The sequence below is a fragment of the Natator depressus genome, chromosome 17 (assembly GCF_965152275.1).
Source record: "Natator depressus isolate rNatDep1 chromosome 17, rNatDep2.hap1, whole genome shotgun sequence".
Lineage (NCBI taxonomy): Eukaryota > Metazoa > Chordata > Testudines > Cheloniidae > Natator > Natator depressus.
The window spans coordinates 14,261,930-14,283,306 of NC_134250.1; the positions used below are offsets into that span (position 1 = coordinate 14,261,930).

General features: G+C 41.6%; 1 protein-coding gene across 6 annotated transcripts in view; it reads right to left on the minus strand.

Annotated features, from left to right (window-relative positions):
• AUTS2 (activator of transcription and developmental regulator AUTS2) overlaps positions 1–21,377 on the minus strand; it is a 968,366-nt gene that overhangs the window by 283,156 nt on the left and 663,833 nt on the right. For all 6 annotated transcript variants that reach the window (XM_074974906.1, XM_074974908.1, XM_074974909.1 and 3 more), the window contains one exon: positions 1,379–1,408. In XM_074974906.1, the coding sequence (XP_074831007.1) occupies positions 1,379–1,408 (30 nt within the window). The remainder of the gene's footprint in view (positions 1–1,378; positions 1,409–21,377) is intronic.

The following is a 21,377-nucleotide window of genomic DNA, read 5'->3' on the forward strand; positions in this document are numbered from 1 at the left end:
GTTGTCATTCTCTGATATACTCCAGTGATTAGTTTTCCTATGGAGGGGAAATCACTAATGGAGTTAAATGCCACAAACCAAAGTAAATAGTATATCTTAACATAGTTAACAAATGATTATGAAAACCACAGAAGAACCAAATCCCCTGTTTGGGAAGATATCAAAAGCTGAGAGCCAAAGAGTTGGCAGCTGAAGGCACAGGGAGAGAGTTTTCCTTTTCTTCCTCCTATACAAAGACATCACTGATTAACTTTACTGAATTTGAGCCCTTGAAGTCTGTCGTCTCCTTGTGCATTTCACAACATGCTTAGATTCTTTTCTGATGTGTCAGTGGAGATACACAATGGTGTCACTGTAAAGCACATCATCTTCCTTCTTCTTGGTCTACTTGGAGTCAGTTCACAGAACCTAGTCACTGTCCTCTAAATAATGTGACGGAGTCACATGGAGCACACATCCCCACATTCTTCCCCAAATGTACCCAGCAAAGAAAAGAAGAGGAGAAAGCAGTTAAACTGACAAAGAAAAAAGGTTTGGGGTCATCCCTTAAGGGCCGTGTCACACACAAGACTAGCAGAATTCAACCTAGAGATGGCATTTTAAAACCCTTTTTCCCCATTGTGATCATTTGTTTTGACAGGCAAGAACATTATACAGAGGTTTGTTCACATCAAAGGAAAAAAATCAGACATATGAAAATACATTGATGCAACTATTACAGTTTCTAGCATCATGAACAACAATAGCTTTATCGATTGGTGCTTCCCTAACATTTTTAGCAGCACAACTTCCTCCCACACACACCTCGTCCCAAGATTCTTAGGGTGGAATCATTAGCCCTTTACAAAGAAAATCTATTGATCTGCCTAAGTGCCCAGCTTCCAAATGTTGTTTCTATGGAGGCACTCTCAAAAATAAATGTATGAACCCGGAGAGCTGGCAGAACCTTGTATGTGCACATGCAAACCAGACAACAGTGTGGATAAACAACCTATTTAAAAGTTCAAATGTGGATCTTTGCAAATATGTCCCCTTGCGTTCATGACATGTTCGTGTTTCCAAAAGGTAAGTGCAGCTATACAAAGGGCCAGTGGTCAACGCAGCGTTCATAAGCTACACACATAAATTACGTTACCAATATGTTACAGAATGGGAGGCGGAGCCTCTAATTCATGGTCTAGAAAAGTTTTTCCAAAGTGTCTGATCTAAAACCCAGTGAAGTCAATGAGAGTCTTTCCATTGACTACAGTGGGCATTGGATCAGGTCCTAAAATAAAATGTATATAAGCAACTGAAAAATAGAAGTGAATCCAACAAGATGTTCTCTGTGCCTATGATGACATTGAACAGTACAGGTTGCAAGTGCTCCCCAGCTTACCTTCTCTTCTTGGTCACTGTCACTGTCACACTGAAATGGAAAAAGAAGAAAAATAAACATGGATAAGAGAAACCTTTCCAAAACAAAACAGAGATAAAAGATATGAGTGAAACACACATAGTCCATGAGGCTGCAATTCCAATTCCTTTGGAAAGAAACAATTATTATATAACAAGGATTTTCCCCCCACCGCCTTGCAAACAGAATTTGCAGTTAAAGACACCACACTTGTATTTTTGTTTCCATTACAATACTACTATGATTCAACAAAAGTCATTTGCAATATATGCCCTATTCCCCCAGTCAGGCTAATTTACATTCAAGGAAGCTGGTGTTGCACCAGGGACAGTTAGAAGCCAAAATTAAATCACAGGGCAGGAAAAAATATGAGCTGCTTCCTTTATCGGATGAAAAGCAGGTATCATTCTGCCTCCCAACAGATCAGCTGCAAAGGTTCTGTCAATGGCAGGACATGGAAACAGTTTAGACAACACAGGACAAGTCTACCATTTTACGCCATTATTACTGTAGATGGCTCACTTTGGTGCCATTGCTCACAGATGATTCACTGAAAAATTCACATGACTCAAGACAAAGCGAAATGGAACTGAGAAAATGTTATATCAAGGCTCTATTCAGTGAGATGTTCTGGACTCCTATACGGGGACTGATAATGACACGTAAACACGTGTACTATACATTGCTGATTACCACCCTGGTGTCTATCTCGCAAAACATCTCTTCCAGTTGTTCAATTTTTAAATATCACAAATAATACCACACCTAGAAATAGGTGAACCTCAAGTGGGGAATCAGTATTCATAAGAAACCAGAAGTTCAAATCTTACCTGAACTATTGATGTTCTTAGAGTCAGTGAAAATAGGGACATAGGAATTGCCTTATCAACTCAGACTACTGCTCTACTATCCTGTCTCTTAGAGTGGCTAGTAGCAGATGCTTCAAAGGAAAGAGTAAGACTGCCACAATGCACAATTAAGTCACCAAAATAATCTTTAAGGATCTGGGCCTTAGTGCCCTGAATCATGAGGAGCTACATTCCTTACACATTTTTCCTAACTAATGTAACTGTAAAAGTTTTTGTCTTTTCACTCTCTTAGAGTTCTCCTAATTCTTTTCTGGGAGAGAGTAAATGGGAGCACCTGGTTTACCTTCTCTGCACCACTCTACTCACGACCAAGCGTTGACTCAGAATTATTCATAGATATTATCTGGCAAATAATTTCAAATAATGGATAAATTAGAGAAAACTGCCATCTGCCTGCAGATAATTCCCAAATAGGAACAGAGGTGAAATTCACTGAACAAATTATTCATTAAAAATGATTTATCTAACTCTAGTTTGCACCTGGATACTTTGGTGACTGGAATAATATTAAAAAAAAAAGATCAGCTAGATCAGGTAGATGAGACAGAGTTTTATATCAGAACTTAACCTCAAACAAAGAGCAAGGTAGGATTTGTGTTGGTTTGTTTGGTGTGCATGCCTGCTGTGCGTGTGATTGTGTGTGAGAGAGAGGGGAGTACTAACAAAAGTAACATTTGATATTTTTATACTAGAGAGAGGGACATATACTAGGAGACAGCAAACATGTTTTTTCCCCCTTTCAACTTGCGCCCATCCTGAGACTTTGATCCTGCAATCACTTATGCGCAGAAGAAGTCCCACTGAGTTCCATATAGTTATCCCTTGCGTAAAGTTAGCCAGATATGCCCTAGATTTGCATATATGCCAAAACATACAGTATTTTTCATTACAAAGTAAGTATCATTATCCCCATTTTACAGTGGAGACACTGAGGCACAGAGAAGGGAGCAGGGAGGAGGAAATGACTTAGGCGAGATCACTCAAATAGCCAGAGCTGAGGATAGAACCTAACCATTGACCCACACTGCCTCCTTCTCCACTGTTTTTTTCAGTGTCATAAACCAAAAGAAGAAAGCACAAAAATGGATGTTGTGAACTGACAACAGCAACAAATCGTTTTAAATGCCTCCCCTCCTGTTGGAGTTTAAGGGATTTCTCCCTGGTTCACAGGTTTGGAGAGAGATTGGTTTAGGTCTTTTTTATTTGTTCTTTTCTAAGGAGAGGAAGGTTGTTGTTTCCCCCCCATCACAATCTCTTACAACTTCAAGTTGGCAAAGTAATCAATGACCTCTGAATTTCCCAGCACAATGTTTGCCTACATTCCAGAGATGCTGCAGAGAAAGCTCGGGGAGCAACATCCGTGGGAACGGTTATTTCCATCAAAGTGTTAAGCTTCCTGCCTTCCGACAGTCCAGTTCTAATTTCAAGGTCCGCTTAGTTCTGCATCAAATAATTACTGCTATACCCAGAAGCACCTTGTCTCCAGAGTTAAACATATGGCGAAGGACTGAGACCTACTGCTGTCCATTATGGAAGCAACATGGGTGCCAAGCTGATTAAAAATGCTCAAGCTCCCTTCACAACATGCCCGGCGACTGACAGCTTCGCGATTCGGCCAGTCACGCCGTCTGCCAAAAAAGCCTCTGCTGTGCTGGGGCCCACATGGCGCTCTGAGAAAACCGCTCCATTCCTGGTATTAAATTCCCATACTAACCCGAGGACTTTGCCGTGAGCTCAGCAGGAGCGCACCAGCCAATTTACAGCTCCATCCTCAAGAGCCCTGAGTGCCAGCCTCTGGCAGAGACGAATGATGGTCAAACCCCTACAGCTCATAAATTATGCAAAGGCAATAAATGCACTCAGCAAACAGCTCCTAACGTTTGCCTAGCCTGGCTCCTCATACAGTTTGTAAAATGCCAGGAGTCCTGCATGCACAAGGCATCTATTTTACTCATAAAGAGGTTTTGTTGAGAAGGAGCGAGGGAAAGAGACCCACAGTCCTGTAGGGCTGTTTCAATAGCAGAATGTTATTGGCAAGCTTGATGAAAGAAAGGGAGGGAAAAAAGGGTGGGAGATGGAAGAGGATTTATATTCTATGTTGAGTTTAAATGTTCATTTCACACATATGTGTTTCTGGCCCAGAGTGTGCTGTATTGTAATGCTAAATGGGCTTCTCCTCAAGGATAAAAGATACAGGATCCCCCACCTTTCAGAACAGAGCCATTTATTTGAATAGAAACATTGAATAAGACATTAAGAGGAAGAAGAATAGGTTTGTTGCTAAGGCTGAGAATTGGAAGTTGGGGAACTGTATTCTCTTCCTGGATCTGAACACGCTCGCTGTGTGCTGTTGAGTAAGTCACTTCGGCCCAAATTTCCAAAGGTGGTCAAAGGATTTGCATGTTTCCATTTCTGGTGCCTTTTTCCAGAGATTCTGAAGTACCCGCAGTTCCCATTTACTTCAGCTGGAGCTGCAGGTGCTCAGAACCTCTGAAAAGCAAATCTTGAATGTCTATAGTTAATCACCTCCTAAAATTAGAGGCCACTTTTGAAAACTTAGGGCTAAATTGTTCAATGCCTCCATATTTTTATTCTCATTTTACAAATGAAAAAAATCTGCCTACTTCACAAGGGTACAACGAAACTAAAATGCATTGATGTGCGTTAAGTACTTGGGATGGTCAGACAGAAGGCACAAGAGAATTGCAGAAAAATAGAAGAATTGTGTAACCTTGATCTCAGCTCACCATAATATACAGTCTTTAGCAGCTTGAGTCCTGATTCAGTTACCTACGAAGATATTGCTGCATAAATAATCAAGTTCATGCGAACTTACTGTGTTACACAGCCACGACTAATGACCTGTCAATACCTCCTTTGCATAGCCTTATCTTCTGATACCTATAACACAACTGTCAAGAGTTGCTCCAGAAGGAAATCTTACCTGATGAGACAAATTCTACTGGGTGAAATCAAAGAGCTTTCACAGGTACGAGGGACAGCAAACAAGATTCTCAGCCCAATATTAAATATATCAAATACCAATTTGGATTTTTGTTGTTGATATAGGAGTGGGCAGTTAATGGAGTATAGTAACTTGATGTTTCATCTCCACGAACCTCTAATTCAAAAAGGGCTTTGTTCTTTCAATCAGTGCTTTTGCAAGTGGTGTTTTTTTATTATATATATATATATATATATATATATATATATATATATATATATATATATATATATATATATATAAAAAACTAAAATATTGTGTTGCATAGACATCAGACTTTTGAACCAATTTACTATAGTCAGTAAACTTCCAACAAAGAGCTTCATACATGCATTTACTGTAGATGAACTATGCCCCTGTGCACAGAGCTAGCACACAACTTGTGCACCATGCAAGTCCCTATTCTGGGACTTAAGCAAAGCCATTTGCACAGGGGCGAATTACACTCTGTGCACATACTATGTGGGGATAATGTACAGATTCCAGTCCTATGCATATTGCGTCTCTCAATAACCTGAGCCCAACGCATGTGCTGCATTCAGATAATCTTGAAATTTGGGTCCAGCACATACAGTCATTCAGAGCTATCATGGCCTGCTTTTCAGAGGGGTTGAGCAACCACCGCTCTCATTGGGCCTCACTGGGTGTCGCGGGTGCTCAGCACCTCAGAAAAGCAGGCCAATGAGCCTGCAGACAAATATTACAATTGAACAATACACAGCTCTTTTCCCTGATTCTTATGAGCGCGTTGCTTCCTGTGCATGCGCTGAACACAAGTTATGGCTGCTGGCACTTATGACCACATTTTCTAAAGAGCTCATGGCCACATTTTTATGCACTGGGCAGCGTTATTAAAAAAACAAAAACAAAAAAAAAGCCCAAATCAAACCAAACCCAACCCAACGCTCAGGCACCTAAATAGGAACCAGATTTTCAGAAGTGCTCAGCACTTGTCAGCCCCTGTCATGACACTTACAGCCAGGTTTTCAAACAAACACAACACACAATATGGTGAGTCTTCTGAATAATTTAGCTCTTTGGGCCCCTCAAAGCAAGCAGCGTTGGACGTGACTAACGTTTTCACAGTCTCATGCTGGGTAGGAGGAACCCGGTTACAATGTTCACAGAGGAACTACAGGTCTCCAAACTAGCCCTAAGACAAGTGTCAGAGACAGGATACTGAGCTAGATGGACCACTGGCCTGTCCCAGAATGGCTGTTCTTCTGGTCTTTATGATATGCTGATCTCACTCCCTCAACGTTCAACTCCGCTCACAGGTGACCAAACGGAGCTTTATTTCTATCAACATGTTGTATTTATTTGTGATACATATTGAAAATGCAAGATCACTCCTGATTTCTCTATATACAGAGCACATTATCAGCACTCCTCAAAAATACAGTAATAATATCATCAGACCAGTATCAGCTTTTTCAAAATGGGCACCTTTATTACGTGGCCTCACAGTCCCCATGTCAAGGGGACTAGGATTTAAGACTCATTTTGCAGTACTTTTGCAACTACGCACTGAGACCATCATGCTTGAACAGCACTACACTATGAATTGCATCTTGATAACCCATGAACCTGCGTTTATATGCATGCACTGCAGCCACCCCTGCAAATCTGTGTTTCTAGAAGCCTTCTGAAATGAGGAAGCAACATCCAGTTTGCAAGAGTTCTAAACGGACCAAAAAAACGTATTGTTCCCCTTTGTGTTCCAGGGGAAAAAATTATCAGGACAGGTCATGATCATAAGATACGCTGCTCTCCATCTGTCCTTTTTGCTGCATAAATATAATTCCAGACCCAGTTAATTCATCTGCTCCAACAAGTGAGAGTATGTACCTGAAAAATAGAAAAGTTCTCTGTCTCAACGTTGGAGTTTAATCATCGTTGCTGCATTTTGAAGAGGAAGGCTAGACAGCTGAGAGTTAGTCCAAAGAAGGCAGCACAGCGCTAGCTGTGGAGAGTAAAGGTTAAAACCTCTTCCAGTTCCTGCACAGTGAAAGCTGTCCCAATTCCACTTTTCAGAAATCAGTCATCCTATCATGTTATAACTATAATTTGGGCCCATTTTAATAGCTTGAGAGAGCTGGTGCAAATCAAGCTGAGTGAAGGTCTGAGCCTTCTCACCAGCTCATTCAGGCTGAAGCCCCACTATGGAATTCTATGTACCTCACTGATTGAATACACTCTTGTGCAGAAAGTGGCAGTCATTGAATATATCATGTACAATGACACCGACGAGGACATTGTTCTACATTTCCCTCCATGGACTTTGCTGGAACAGCTATTTTGTATCTTGAATCCATTTATCATTGCCACCAAACAAGTCAGCACCACTGAGGTACCTGTGCTGAGCAAAGATATGCTACTCAACTGTCTGCTGAAAAGAAATCTGAAGAAAATGAGGAAAAACCCAGGCCGCAACCATGCTCACACCAGAGGTGAAAGTAGGCCGGTATGGTGTACCGGTAAGAAGTGGTCACTGGTACGGGCCCGTACACAGCCACTGCAGTGCTTTAACACCGCTGCCCCTTTTGCCCCCCCAGGGCCGCAGAGAGGAGGGAGGGGGAAAAGGAGCAGCTGCCCTGGGGCCCGGTGATTTAAAAGGGCCCAGGGCTCCCGGCCGCTGCCCCCGCTACCATGGCAGCAGCCAGAGCCCCAGGCTCTTTAAATTGCCGCTGGAGCTCCAGGCGGTGCGGGCCAGGCAGTGCGGAAGGGCTGGCTGGGGGAGGCTGACCCCCAGCCTTGCCCCTTCTGTCTGAGGCCCCGCCACTTCCAGGGGCCCTGAGCCGGGCCCCCGTTTTTATGTTACTTTCACCTCTGGCTCACACTGACATAAGCAATATTCTTGTCCATCTATCCACCAGTGACAAACCGTGAGCCTCGGAAAAGGGCAGAGGGATTATATTTTAGCTACACACTTAGACCTCTGCTTCCAAGAAAAAACCATCTTCGAGATGAAAGGAGACAGAGACGGACTACACAAGCAATTTTCTAATTGATGCAATGGAGATAACGAGACTCACGAAGAAGCCAAGGGTGAGCTTTGACTTTCTTTCCTGTCTCTGGCTTTACCTGCCAGGAGCATTCAGCATGGTGCTCCTGGCCGTAGAATCTTAGATGTAGTGAACTGCAAATTAGTTCATGTTACATTCTCCAAAGCAATTAACATCGATTCCTTGTAAAGTCGGTCTTTAAGGTACAGGTGGGCTGAGGAGGTTTAGGGTTTGTTTTTGCAAAACTAACGTCATGGGTTATTCAGCTATAGGTTCTGTTTTATCCAAACCACCAAAGTTTGAACAAAGAATTCCAATGTTGGCCTCTTTTCTGGGTTCTATTTTATCGAAACCATCTCTGCGCTGATGAAAGGTACTATTTTTGGAACTCAAAATTATTTTGGCCCCTTAGGAAAAAATTGTTGAAAACCTAGGACCATTTTCAACCATAAGTTGTTTGAAGTCCTCCCACCCATCCCTAGTTGAAAAATGACACAATTAATTGCTCTTTCAGGCTCCTCAACAGTTGTGCACAACAAATAAGTCTGATCAGCAGTCTAATTAAGACAATTACAGTTTGAATATCAAAGCCAAAAAAATCCAAATACAGTTTATTACTATCCACAAGAAAGAAAACATAAATAAAGTAGGTCAATCTGGCGCATGCATGTGTGTGTGTGTGTACACACATGCATGTCATCATCATCATCACTTCATAACCACATTGGTCATTGGGGCACCATCACTGATGAGCAATCAACCAATTGTCTCCACCCCTGACGATTGTGTGTCCGTGCTTGAGTCTCTGTGAAGTCCATTCCTGTCCACTCTTTTATGTTGTCAGTCCATCTCTTCTTCTGTCTACTTCTTCTTCTCTTCCCCTGTCCTGTCCCTTGGAGGATGATCTTGTTATACAGCCATACCACTTCAGCTTGCGCTTCTTCACCGTCGTCAGGAGGTCTTCCCATGACCCACTGCATTGGGTGATGATGTTGCAGACCTCTTCATTAGTGACATAGCTGAAGAAGGAGATGCCCAAGATTTTACGGAAGTACCTCATCTCTACTACCTGTATTTTCCATTCAAGTTCTGCCGTAAGGGTCCATGTCTCCACGCATACAGAAACATGGAGATGACCAGTGCATGCAGCAGTTTGAATTTGGATTCCAGGGAGATGTTCTTATTCCTCCAAATTGGCTTTAACTTTGCCACTGCTGCTGCCGTTTGCACAGTTCTTGCCAGAATTTCTGCCTTGGATCCTTCACCAGTGACGACTGCCCCCAAATACTTGAACTGTTTCACTGTCTCCAGCTCTTGTCCACTGACAGTGATGTATGAGCTGATCCCATCACATTTGTTTGTCATCAGCTTTGTTTTCTCTGCACCGATTTCCATGCTGTATTTTGCCGCGGTTTCATCCAATCGTTTCACAAGGTTGGCAAGTTCATTTCACTGCCTGCCAGGCCGACAATGTCATCAGTGAACTGAAGATTTGAGATTGTTCATCCCCCAGTGCTGACTGTGCATCTGTAATCTTCTAGGGCATCAGTCATTGTGCCCTCCAAGTAGATGTTGACAGTGTGGGCAAAAGAAAGCAGCCTTGCCGGACTCCAATGGTGGTGTGAAACCACGCTCCTGTTGTGTCATTGATGAAAACTGCTATGCTGGCCTTGGCAAACAGTTGTTTAATGGCAAGAATAAGGTTACGACCAACATTGTACTTTGTCATGGTTGCCCAGAGAGCTTTGTTCTATACTCTGTTAAACTCCTTCTTGAAGTCAAAGATGTGGTAGATGTCCTGCTGGTATTGTAAGTACTTCTCACATAGAACACGAAGGTTGAAAATCTGTTCTCTGGTACTTCTTCCCACACGAAAGCCAGCCTGTTCTTCAGCGATGATATCCTCTGCTTGTGGCTTCACTCTGATCAATATGACTTTCAACATCACTTTGCTGGGATGGCTAATTAAGCTTATGGTCTGGTAATTTTGACAAAATTGCAGGTTGCTTTTCTTTGGCAAAGTGATGATTAGTGACTGTGTCCACATGGAGGGCCACTCACTGGTCTGCCGGATCTTGTTGCAGATCTTGTGAAGTACCATCTATTACTATTTCTCTTCCAAATTTCATCAGTTCAACTGGGATGTTGTCAATACCTGTAGCCTTTCTGTTCTTGAGTGATTTCACAGCTGTCTCCACTTCTTCATGTAGTATTGGAAAGTCATCCTCTTCTGTTGAGTCTAGGCTGTCTAGGACACCAGGATCTCTATTTGTCTGGTGCTTATATAGATCAGAGCAGTAATTTGTCCACCTATTGATGATGTCCCTTTCTTCTGTATGACTGTTCCACTCTTTGTCTTGAATTGTACTAGCTTTGGTCCATCTTTCCTTCATCAGATCTTTTACAAGCTGGAAGGCACAAGCCTTCCAGGTACATGTGTGTATCCTTTGCAAAGGTGCTCGGTAGCCATAACTTTAAAAGTACTGAATACAGTGGTTTAGTTAGACACAGGATGGAATTCACCTGGTGCAGAGGGCAAGCATGAGGTACATGTTCCCATGGAGATCCACTTAAGCTCTGTTTTGATTCCAGGATCACTTTGCTCTACTTTGAAGGCTAAAGCGGAACTTAAGTGGCGCACAGGCTTTCTTCTGGCCATCCGCTCAGGGGTGAATTTCACCCTAAGAGAACGGGAATGATCTATAGCTAGATGGTTCCTTTAGGCACAGCACTGAGTAAGGGGTGATGTATAAAAGCCACCCCACCCCAGAGGTATCATGCCTCTGATACACCCTCTGAGACACCGTATTTTTTTTCTATCCTTTTTGTTTCAGGGGGATCGGGAGAAAGAGGGAGTAGGTTACTGCAGAAAGAGTGCTGTTTACTTTTCCCCTTAACTGTGTCCCACCATGGCTACCCTTTGTTGCATTTCCATCAAAGATGTTTAGGGCCTGATCCAACTCCCTCTGGAGTAAATGGAAAGACTCCCACTGACATCAGTGAAAGATTAATTGGCTCTTAGAGAAGCCATACCCAATGAGTAATGATGGCACAAAGAATTCAGGGTGGCATTTCCTAAGGCGCCTGCAGGAGTCAGGCCCCCAAATCCCACTGGTCACCCCATAGGAGCTGGCACCTTGCTCCCACAATCCATTTTGAAAATTCCAACCTTAGCCATTCTGTAAAATGAACCCACAAGCCATTCTCTTCTGAAGCTGATGCAATAACTTCCTTGTCCCAGTTCACCAAGTCTGAAATAAAAATTACTCCCTATTATTCCATTCTCTGGGGCTCCCAGTGCATCTTTGCTTCTTTAGGACTGTGTTTTAGCCAGAAAGCACTTTGGAGCAGGGACTGTCTTTATTTTGCATCCCTCTACAGCAATGAGCACTCTTTCAGTGTTTAACAAACAAGTAACAACAATAAGATGCATCAATACTCTAAGAATAGGTTAACCACAAAGAATTGAACTGCAGCTGACACTGATTAATCAGTGCTTAATAGTGCTCTATCCAGAAAGGTCCCTTTTTCATCCATCCCAAACTTAGACCAATGGTTCTGTCTAGCATCTGATTCTTCCATATGCTGTACCGGCTAATGAAAGCAAGCTGTGCTGATGGACAAAAAGCAAAGCATGTTATGGGTTAAAATAATACAAGAGTCTATTTTTTCCACTGTGTTGTGATCCATAAAAATCACCCTGAGCCCTTCCTCTTTCTTCTTTGCCTGTGAAGTCAATTGCTTTGATTGCAGTGATATGAGCTTGCTGAAATGACTTGTCCTTGCTTGTGAAGCAAATGGAACATGCTAATAGAACTTATCGCATTACCCGATGCAAAAGTGCCATAGCTCATTACTTTAAGATAAAAGGATATCATTGCAGACGGGAAGCAGAATTGACTTTCTGAGGCCCGACTTGATGATGATTTAATCAACTGCTCTCTTTCACTTCTCATCTCTGTGCCTGTCGGTTTCACAGGTGCTGTTAAATGAGACACTCGGAAAGTGAGCGCAGGGAAAGAAATTGCTGTCATTACTTTTCAAGAAAGAAGGTATGCAAATTTTCGACAGAAAGATTGCGTTCATAATGGGCCCGGTAAAATACAAGGATCATGCTTGACAGGTGAGGGCAAGTCATTTGTACATCCTTAAAGTGAAGCAACCATCCTCATTTAAAAACTGTGCTCGATAAAAGAAACTACAAATGAAAGCCATGCGGCAGCCAGGAAGCAGCAACCAAAGCCTTGAAGGCATCTCTGTTGCAGGTCTGGCTTCAGCACCTGTCTGTGGCCTTTTCAGATACACTGTTTCCTAATTGTCAGATGGCCACATTGCCACCTCAGAAACTCGCATGGAACTCCCACTGAATAACAGCTAACTGCTGGCCCTGCACACTTAGCCTGGGACCTGAGAGTCAAGATGAGTTCTTTCTTTCTTCATCATCATCATCATCACTCGTAATAATTGCAAGAGAAAGAAACAGATAAACAAAAAGTCAAGAAAGAGTTAAGGTTGAGACTACATATTAGTAACCTTAGGGTAAAAAAGCATTGTTGGAATGGTGAAATTACCCTAAAACCAAATAACAAACCCAGGAGATTTAGAATTAAGGTTTCACTTAAAAGAAATCCAAATACGCTAAGATATGGAAATACAGTTAAGAAACTCTAATAACCCTAACTCTGCCTTGTAGTGATGGCATTCAATAACTGTCTCACTCATTAAGGTATTTTAGTGTTTGTGATCTCAGATAAGATTCAACTGATTTTTCGTGAAGGGTGGTGTTTTGTACTGCCAGAATATCACAAAGCAGGCAATGCGTACTAGTGAACTTGGTCCTTAACTGATTGTCACCTTATTAATTAAGAGTGTTCTCATCTATTTTCTATAAGTTCTTGCACGATGCTTATGACCATAGCATCCGGAAGTCTTCCAGTAGTGCATTAAGGAAGGTGACTAACATCTGTCACATGTTTGTTCTCTCATCCTCTCAACAGGGACAGAAGCATGTGCAGTGGAGAGTCTTGTTTTGGAAAAAAAATTAATAATATACATACACCAGTGTTTCTGTGTTCAAGTTAGAGAAGGCAAACAAAAGTGCCTTGCACTGAAGAGCGTGAGGTTTGTGATGGTCATTAGTTTCTCGGGGAGTTCATGCCAGTCTTGGGCCGATCCCCATGAAAGCATCTCTTGCGTAGATGAGCTTTACCCTTATTGTATGGAGTTCCACTGCGCCAGAGGACTGAAGGTGTAGACCAGTTTTTGAATGGAACTGAACTCAAAATAATTAATGTATTTACTTGCCCTATTCTCAGAAAATTCTTTCTGTACTCAAAGAATGAATGCTCTAAGTTTGGAGAGGATATGTTGTATTTTTCATGCATAACAAAGAGGTTGAATCCCTGTGCAAAACAGAACTCAGCCTTCACTATGGAGTTGTGACCAACACCTCCGTAAAAAACGGTTCCGGACACCTTCTGCCACCAGGGTCACCTCCACAATCCCAATTTCCTCACTGTGTTTTTTTTAGGTGAGATTGTGGGCCAAATTTGGCCCCACAATTGAAATTCAGGCTGGGACTTCCAAAGGAGCCAAAAGGCATCAGGCACACAATTCTCATTCCAATTCAGTAGGGTTTGGGAAAATCCCACCTTTAGAAAATAATTCTGCTAATGACGCACAGCCCTAGCTCACCTTTTCTCTCTTAGCTGCACCGGCCACAGGAATAAGCGGCATTAAAAGTAATAATTTTATCCTTAAAGTCAGCAGCTAGGACTAGACGTACAAAGAGAGCAGCTCTTGGGGATAAGATGCCATTTTCACATAGTCCTTATTCAGAGAACGACATTATACATTTTTGATTGTATTCATTATGATATTCTAAGCATAGGAAATAATATGATAAAGTGATATATTTTTTAAATGGTGCCTAATCCATTTTTTCCATAAATAGAGACTAGCTGTTAGATTAGCTAGTAAGAGGCATGGTCTCTCTCTGCGTAAGTTTCTATCAATAGGCTTTAAAGCACATTGTTATTCTATTTTCCTAAACAGATACTTGGCTGACTTCAAGTGTCTTGATCTTAGCTCCTTGGAAGGTGAACAACTAGAAAACTGTGCGCATGTAAGGACTGAAATAAAAGGCAGAGGAAATTAAAATGAATAAAAAGATATAAAAGCAAAGATTATAAATTACGCACATTCCAATAATGGTTTATATATCTGGGATGATTGCTGAGCTGTTCCAATACTTTCAAGTGGTGAAAATAAGAAAAAACTCATTACAAATCATCAGACTATATGGGTTTCAATGAGGTTCTTAACCATTTAAGGGTTTATCCGGGGAATTCTAGCCAATCACAATTAACCATTTGTCTGGAGACTCCACCATGAAACGGTTGCCATTTTGCCTTTGATAATGACATAAAATGGGCACACAGTGAACACTGTGATGACAAGACTTGATAGGGAATAACTAGGGAATATTGAGGCCATGATGATTTGTTAAAAAGACAACTAAAGATTGCAGCCACTCCAGGTTAATGCTCTACTTGGTAACTTCTTGCCTGACTCTCTGATAGAATTTGCTGAAGCTAATCATTCAGCTAATTTTAAGTATTTATTTTCTAAAATGCTAAGGTCCATTCTGAGTAACAGAGGTGGTCATGTGCTATTAGTTGAATTATGTAGTCAGTGAAAAATGCCTTTACTTACCTAATACATGACTTGACATTCCCCCCCCCCACACCCCATAATTCAATTATTAACTACCTCCAAAGCTAGCCATATGCTATTGGTCCAATAATACATTGGGGTCCTGATCTAACTCCCACTGGAGTCATCGAAACACTGCAATTGGTGTTGAGAAGCAGTGTGGCCTTTTAGGGAAGGCACTGGAGTAGTAGTCAAGTGACCTGACTCTGCGACAGACCTATGGTATGACTTCAGGCAAGTCATTCCAATTCTCTGTGCTACTGCTTCCCCCTTTTCCACTTTTCAATTTCCGACTTTCTCTCTTCGGGAGAGGGGTTGTCTCGCTATATCTTTGTACTGTGACTGGCACAATGGAGTCTTGACCTCAGTTGGGGCTTTTTGGTGCTATGTAATACATCTACATAATAAAACAAAAGACACAATAGATTTGGATCATGTCCTTGATGAACAATGCATTATTCAACCAATAATTTCATCTCATCTTCGACCAGCTCAATGGAAGCATCTAAAGAAAAATATATTTCAGTCTAAATTTACTTCTATTATAGACTCCAGAAAACAACAACAAATAGAAACAAAGTAAAATCTTAATGAGAGAGCACAGTGGGTGTCTGCCATAACAGGCTGTAGCAACTCTGAGAACAAAATGGGTGCTGAGCTTCACATCCAGGGAGAGTTATTTGACTTCTAAGACATAATGATTTCAAGGGAAAAATAGCATAAAAAATCCACAAAAACAAAAAGCTAGCTTTTCTAATCCCAGAACTTTAAAATGGGTGAAGCCATTTAAACGGAACCGTGTAGTAAGTAAATAACAGTAATAATAATAATAATATTAATAATCATCATCAACCCCAAAACAACACATCAATTGATCCTTAGTGCTGAGACCTTAACAGCTGAGCTATAAACCTCTTAATAATGGGATCCTAATGGATACCAAAAAACTCTTAACTAAGTTATAGATGGAAGCTATAAACATAACCTGAGTCAAAATGATTTGTGTGTGTTATAGGCAGCTTTCAAAAGGCCATAAATGCTCCTGATTATCATAATACTAGAAAATAACTCAGCCTGTTTGCTCAACACTGTAAACTGGCTTCTTGGTTGTTGATTCTCTCTCTTTTCTTCTCTCTATTTTATAATTAATTACTGGCATCGTTGTGATATATTATTATTATTATTTATGGTTGTCTTTATCTTTTTTGTATGATTTATACATTAAATTGTCTGTGGTATATCTGGGGGAGGGGGATGATTATTGTAAATCTACAGCAAGCAAATACAAATTGCAAAGACAAAGGCACACTCTGGCCTGCCTCTCTCAAATTTACGGTTTTGACATACTGTATGCAGTAATTTGGAATCCGTAATCTCTTATTAGAAAACAAATGCATTATTTTTGTTCTCAATGCTGCTATTACAATAATTGAATTTTAAAAAGGGACTGAGTTTCTCTATTCAGAGGTAAGAATAATTGTACATCCCTTATTAAAATCATGGGAGTAGAAAAGAGATTTATAAATCTGGAGTCAGGAACCTTGAGCTATTCCTGGAGTGGTAGGAGAAAAGGAAAGTAAATTAATATTCAGGGAAAGACACCACCTATTGCAACATCCACTGTCTACTGTTTCTCTTGCTAACCCACATGATAAAACTGATGCAGTCAGAAGGCCATACTGGGTACTGTTCATACTGCTCACGGAACTCTGTGCTGGCTGCAATTGTGTTTAACAACTTTGTCATTCTGCTGACCTATTTGTAGGAGAGGGGTCTTGTCATAGACCCACCTCCTCTCCTCTACCAAAAATCTCCCTTTTACTTGGCTCTCAAAATATTTATTTCTGCAGATCACTGGTGGTTTGCAGATTCCACCTCTGGTCTAGGTATTTTAGTCCATGGCTATGTCTATATAAGGAAAACTGGAACTCAACAGGTGCAGCTCCAGTGGTAGCAGAAAGGGTGGAAGCTGTAGACAAGAACTTCTGGTTCAGGGACTGCTGTCTTTTAGTGCATATACACTATGAGACACAGGACTTCTCAATTCTGGAGCAGCTCCAGAAGTTGTAGTAAAAGAAGTGGTGTTTTTTTTACTGCTGTGTCAGATAACCTTACCACCACAACAAGGCGGTAAAATACCTCAACCTTGTATTATATAATTATTACAGCCTACACTGTTAGCATTGGTGGTAAATTACAACTCCTTATTTTCCTGGCACAGACAAGGTTTAGTACTGTTTTAATAGCAGGCTTTTAACATAGTGCTCAGATAAAATTATCCCTGTCCACACAAGTCAGGGAAAAGGTGAGAGCCTCGCTAGCAACCACTGTGCTTAAATACGGCTATAGCCAGTACAGTATTGACTGCGGTGTAGATAGGGCTGACTGTATGTTCTATTTTCAGTTGTGTCAGTACAGAGGCTTCACACTGTTAAAAACAATCTCTTCCACAGGGAAACCCCACAGAATGGCCAGGAGACATCTTGAGTATAAATAAAGGACTTTCCATTAAATCATATTGTCAAGGGAAGGGGGCCATAGTTTTCCCATACACACACTGAGCCAGCACAGGGAGCATCCCTGCAAACAGGCAGGTGTTCCAAGTTCAATGTGGAATATATGCATACCTGGGGATATCTACAGAGGGCTGAGGCATTCATGCAGAAGTCCCTTGTCTCTGTGCTCACCCCTCTGTATTGGAGAACAAATCTCTAAGGAGCTATGCTTGCACTGGTTCTCTGTCTGCAGGTATCCTGAAAATGACTTTGCATCAAGGGAGAATGTGCATAAGAGAATATTAATGAGCCAGCATTAGCCAAAGGCTTGAGGAAGATGATGCTGCGAAGTGAACACTCACTGCTTTCTCCAGGCACGTCCTCTACAACTACACAGCCCTAGAGTTTCAGAAGGGGCTTCCTCATAGTTGGAACGATGCCATATAGGCTCCATCCCTTGACTCTGACCAACAGAGACTGGTTTCTGTGCAATTGCTGAGAGGTTATGATATGAACAAAAGAGCTAGGGTCAAAATCTAGATGTTCTGATACAATGAATGGCTGTTGAATCAGAATTTACAAAAGAGCTCAGCATCCACAATGAAGACTAGATTTTTCAGAGCTTCGTTCTCAGGCACCAAAGTAAATAGCCAGATTTTCAAAAAGTCTTAGCTTGCTGTGTGCTGGCCATAACTGTCATAATAGGTGCTGGGTATTTTTGAAAATCTGATCCCAACTTAGATACTAAGCTCTGACCTCTTGAATATCTGGCCCTAGAAAGCCTCCCAGATTTCAGGCAAGTTTCATTCACAAAAGATTAAGTCCCTTCTATTGGAATATACCCTTAAAATCTTTTTTCCCCCTGAATTGTTACGTTACTTATCAGATCCTCATTTTCTAACCAATTTTGAAAAGTGGTGCTGGGGAATGTGTGAAAAGTGGTGGCGTATTTAGCTTAATAAAGAGAAGTTCTGGGGTGACTTGATCAAATCCGTAAGTACCTACACGGGGAACAGAAATCCAGTTAAAAAGGGCTCTTCAATCTAGCAGACAAAGGCTGGAAGTTGAAGGTCCAGTGACTGGAAGCTGAAGCTAGACAAAATCAGACTAGAAATAAGATGCAAGTTTTTACCAGTGAGGGTAATTAGCCACTGCAACAGCTTACCAAGGGGCTGTGGTGGAGCCTCTATCACTGGAAATCTTTAAATCAAGATTGGATTTTCTTCCCTACAAGATATGCTCTAGTTCAACCCCAACTATTGGACTGGAAGCAGGAATTAATTCATGGAAGTCCTCTAGCCTGTGTTATGTAGAGTTCAAACTGGATGATCCCTTCTAGCCTTAAAAATCTATGAATCCTTAAGTCTCTCTCTACATGATCTCTCCATTTTCTATTCTAAGGCTAGTTTGTGTATTTATTGACCAACAAATCAGACGTGTAAAAATTCCCTTCATATTTCCCCTTGAAAATTCGCCAACACCACCACACGATTCTGATGCCATTGGAATATACAAGGCCATTGGACGTAGCCCTGTACTGGAAAGGTTTCTCGTTTCATTTCTCGTTATTTTGGCATGTGGTTAAGAAGAATCTTTTTATTTTAGAATGGTTTCTTGTTTTGCTGTTGTTCCATGTGTAGCTTGGTGGAGTTTCACAAGATTTATTTTCATCACCTTGCATGAACAGCACTTCTTTAAAAGGCATTTGAGCTTTGCTGTTCAACTTGACTACATTTTGGAGTAATCAATAAAAAGGTCTATGACAAGAGGTTCATTGTAATTTACAAATCCAGGAGAGGAGAGAGAATGATATGAAGCCATCAATATGGATGTGTGGAACTGCTGAAAAAATATTCTGAGAAGAATCTGAACAACAGATTTTAATCTTAGAAGAAAATACAACAGAGCTGTCCTAGCATGGCAGCAATCATAAAAAGACGCAGGCGAGGTCTACGGGAAATTCAAGATGAAATCCAGACTGCACGCCAATGAGATCCTTTCAAGAAAGTAAACGAGAGAGACAGCAGTTTCTCATAAAGAGTTATAGACGGTAGCTGCACTGGAACCATCACATCTCCACGCAAGAGAGAGATTTTGACAGCAAGTTTCTGAACTGAGGAATACTCTGATAATCACAACAGATTCGCCGTCCCTTCCATTCACAGTGGAACAGCTTAAAAATGTGTACACTTAATAAAAAACACACTGTTCTAGTCTCATCCCCAACTCCTTTTATTTATTTATTGCCCACCTCTATCGCACCTTCCACTAGAAAGTCTCTGCACACTTTGCAAAGATTAAATAGCCTCTCCACCGTTCCTTTCGAAGTAGGTTTTTTTAACCCTGGTTTACCAAATGAGGATACTGAGGCAGAAAATGATGGTGTTTTGCCCAAGGTCACGTAGGAAGTCTGAGGAAGAGCCCAGACTAGCACTCTTCCCCCCAAGTGTCTTAACCATACAGCTATCCTTCCTCCAGCTTTGAGATTTTCTTTGAAAAAGGCAGGCGGTGAAAGATGGCAGACCAAATGCAATCTGTTGGCAAGCGAAAGGAGCACAAGCAGTACTTGAAGGTAGATTTTTGTTTTTCGTCTTTTACTTGGCCACTGCAATAAAGAAACAGAAACCATCTACCAGCTTCCCCTCTCCAAAAGTGGGTCCCTGCTCCAGCAACATTAAGATAAAATCACCCAGTGGGAATACATGCTTGTGTCTGCGTGACCAGTACGTAATTCACAGCTAACAGGATTTGAGCTGGACAGGATTCTACATGTTTACCAATGCCAGAAACAATGACCCTTTTAAAATAAAACAAATGAACGTGAAGCGAAGGGAAACCATCTCGCTCTTACAGAAGAGTTGCTGCTGCTCTCTTTGTCTCTCCACAGAGGCTGGCTTTGATAACTCATTTGTGTCTGCAGACAGGAGGCATCTCTCTTCCCTCTCGTAAACTGGCTACTATGAGACATATAAATGGTTTCCCGAGATGTGGGTTTGTGTTTTTGAGGGCTGTTTTTTTTTTTTTTGTCATTCACATTTTTAACCAAATTCTATGTTATTTTTGACACTTCAGAGCAAATTCCTCGTTCCTGGGAAAATAAGCAATGTATCCAAATGACTGACTGTAAACGTCTCTCCTTAAGCCAGTGGGAAAATGCACTTAGTATATTCTGTACGTCTTTCTTGCTGAAGTCTTGTCTCCTCCTCAGTCCTCAAAGGGTTAAGCCTGCAAATTACCTTGCTGTGCTTCTGGGACAGCATGAAGGATGGCTGCCATTGCCACGGTCAGATATGACAGCGCCAATTTGATGTGCTGCCATCAAGGGCCTTCTAAGAGCTGAGCGCCCTGATGGTTTTGTGATGCGAACAGTCGCATTGCAAAATGGTTTTCCTCTCCCGCTGCCTCTGCTTCCATCTGCTGCTGGGCCGAGGCACAGCCGGCTGCCTGCCTGTCACAGCATGCATTAAAATTAGCTAGGGAGGAGGCACTCAGTTGTGCTAATTACATTTTAATCATTGGAAATGTGTTGGCAAATCAAGCCTTGATTGCCATCTCCGAGTCTGTCTCCTCCAGCAGAGTGAAGGGGCTGTCTGCATTAGCCAAGGCCTGCTGGCCCACCACTGAGACTGCTTTGGCACATTATTAAAAAGCCACAAGGCTTGTTTCAAATCATCACAGTGTGAGATCTGCTCATTCTCACTTCCCAGGGTATTCTGGCCACTTGGTACTTTTAACTATATCTTTAGTTTACCTTGTGGGCTAAAAAACAATTTTGCATGCGTGGGCGGAGGAAGCCGTAGCTTTACTGCCATGTTTGAGGGCTGGGAACAGAGCGGTTGTCAGAACGTCTTTCCTGTCAACTTTAACACTGTACACAACAGCATCCTAAAATAA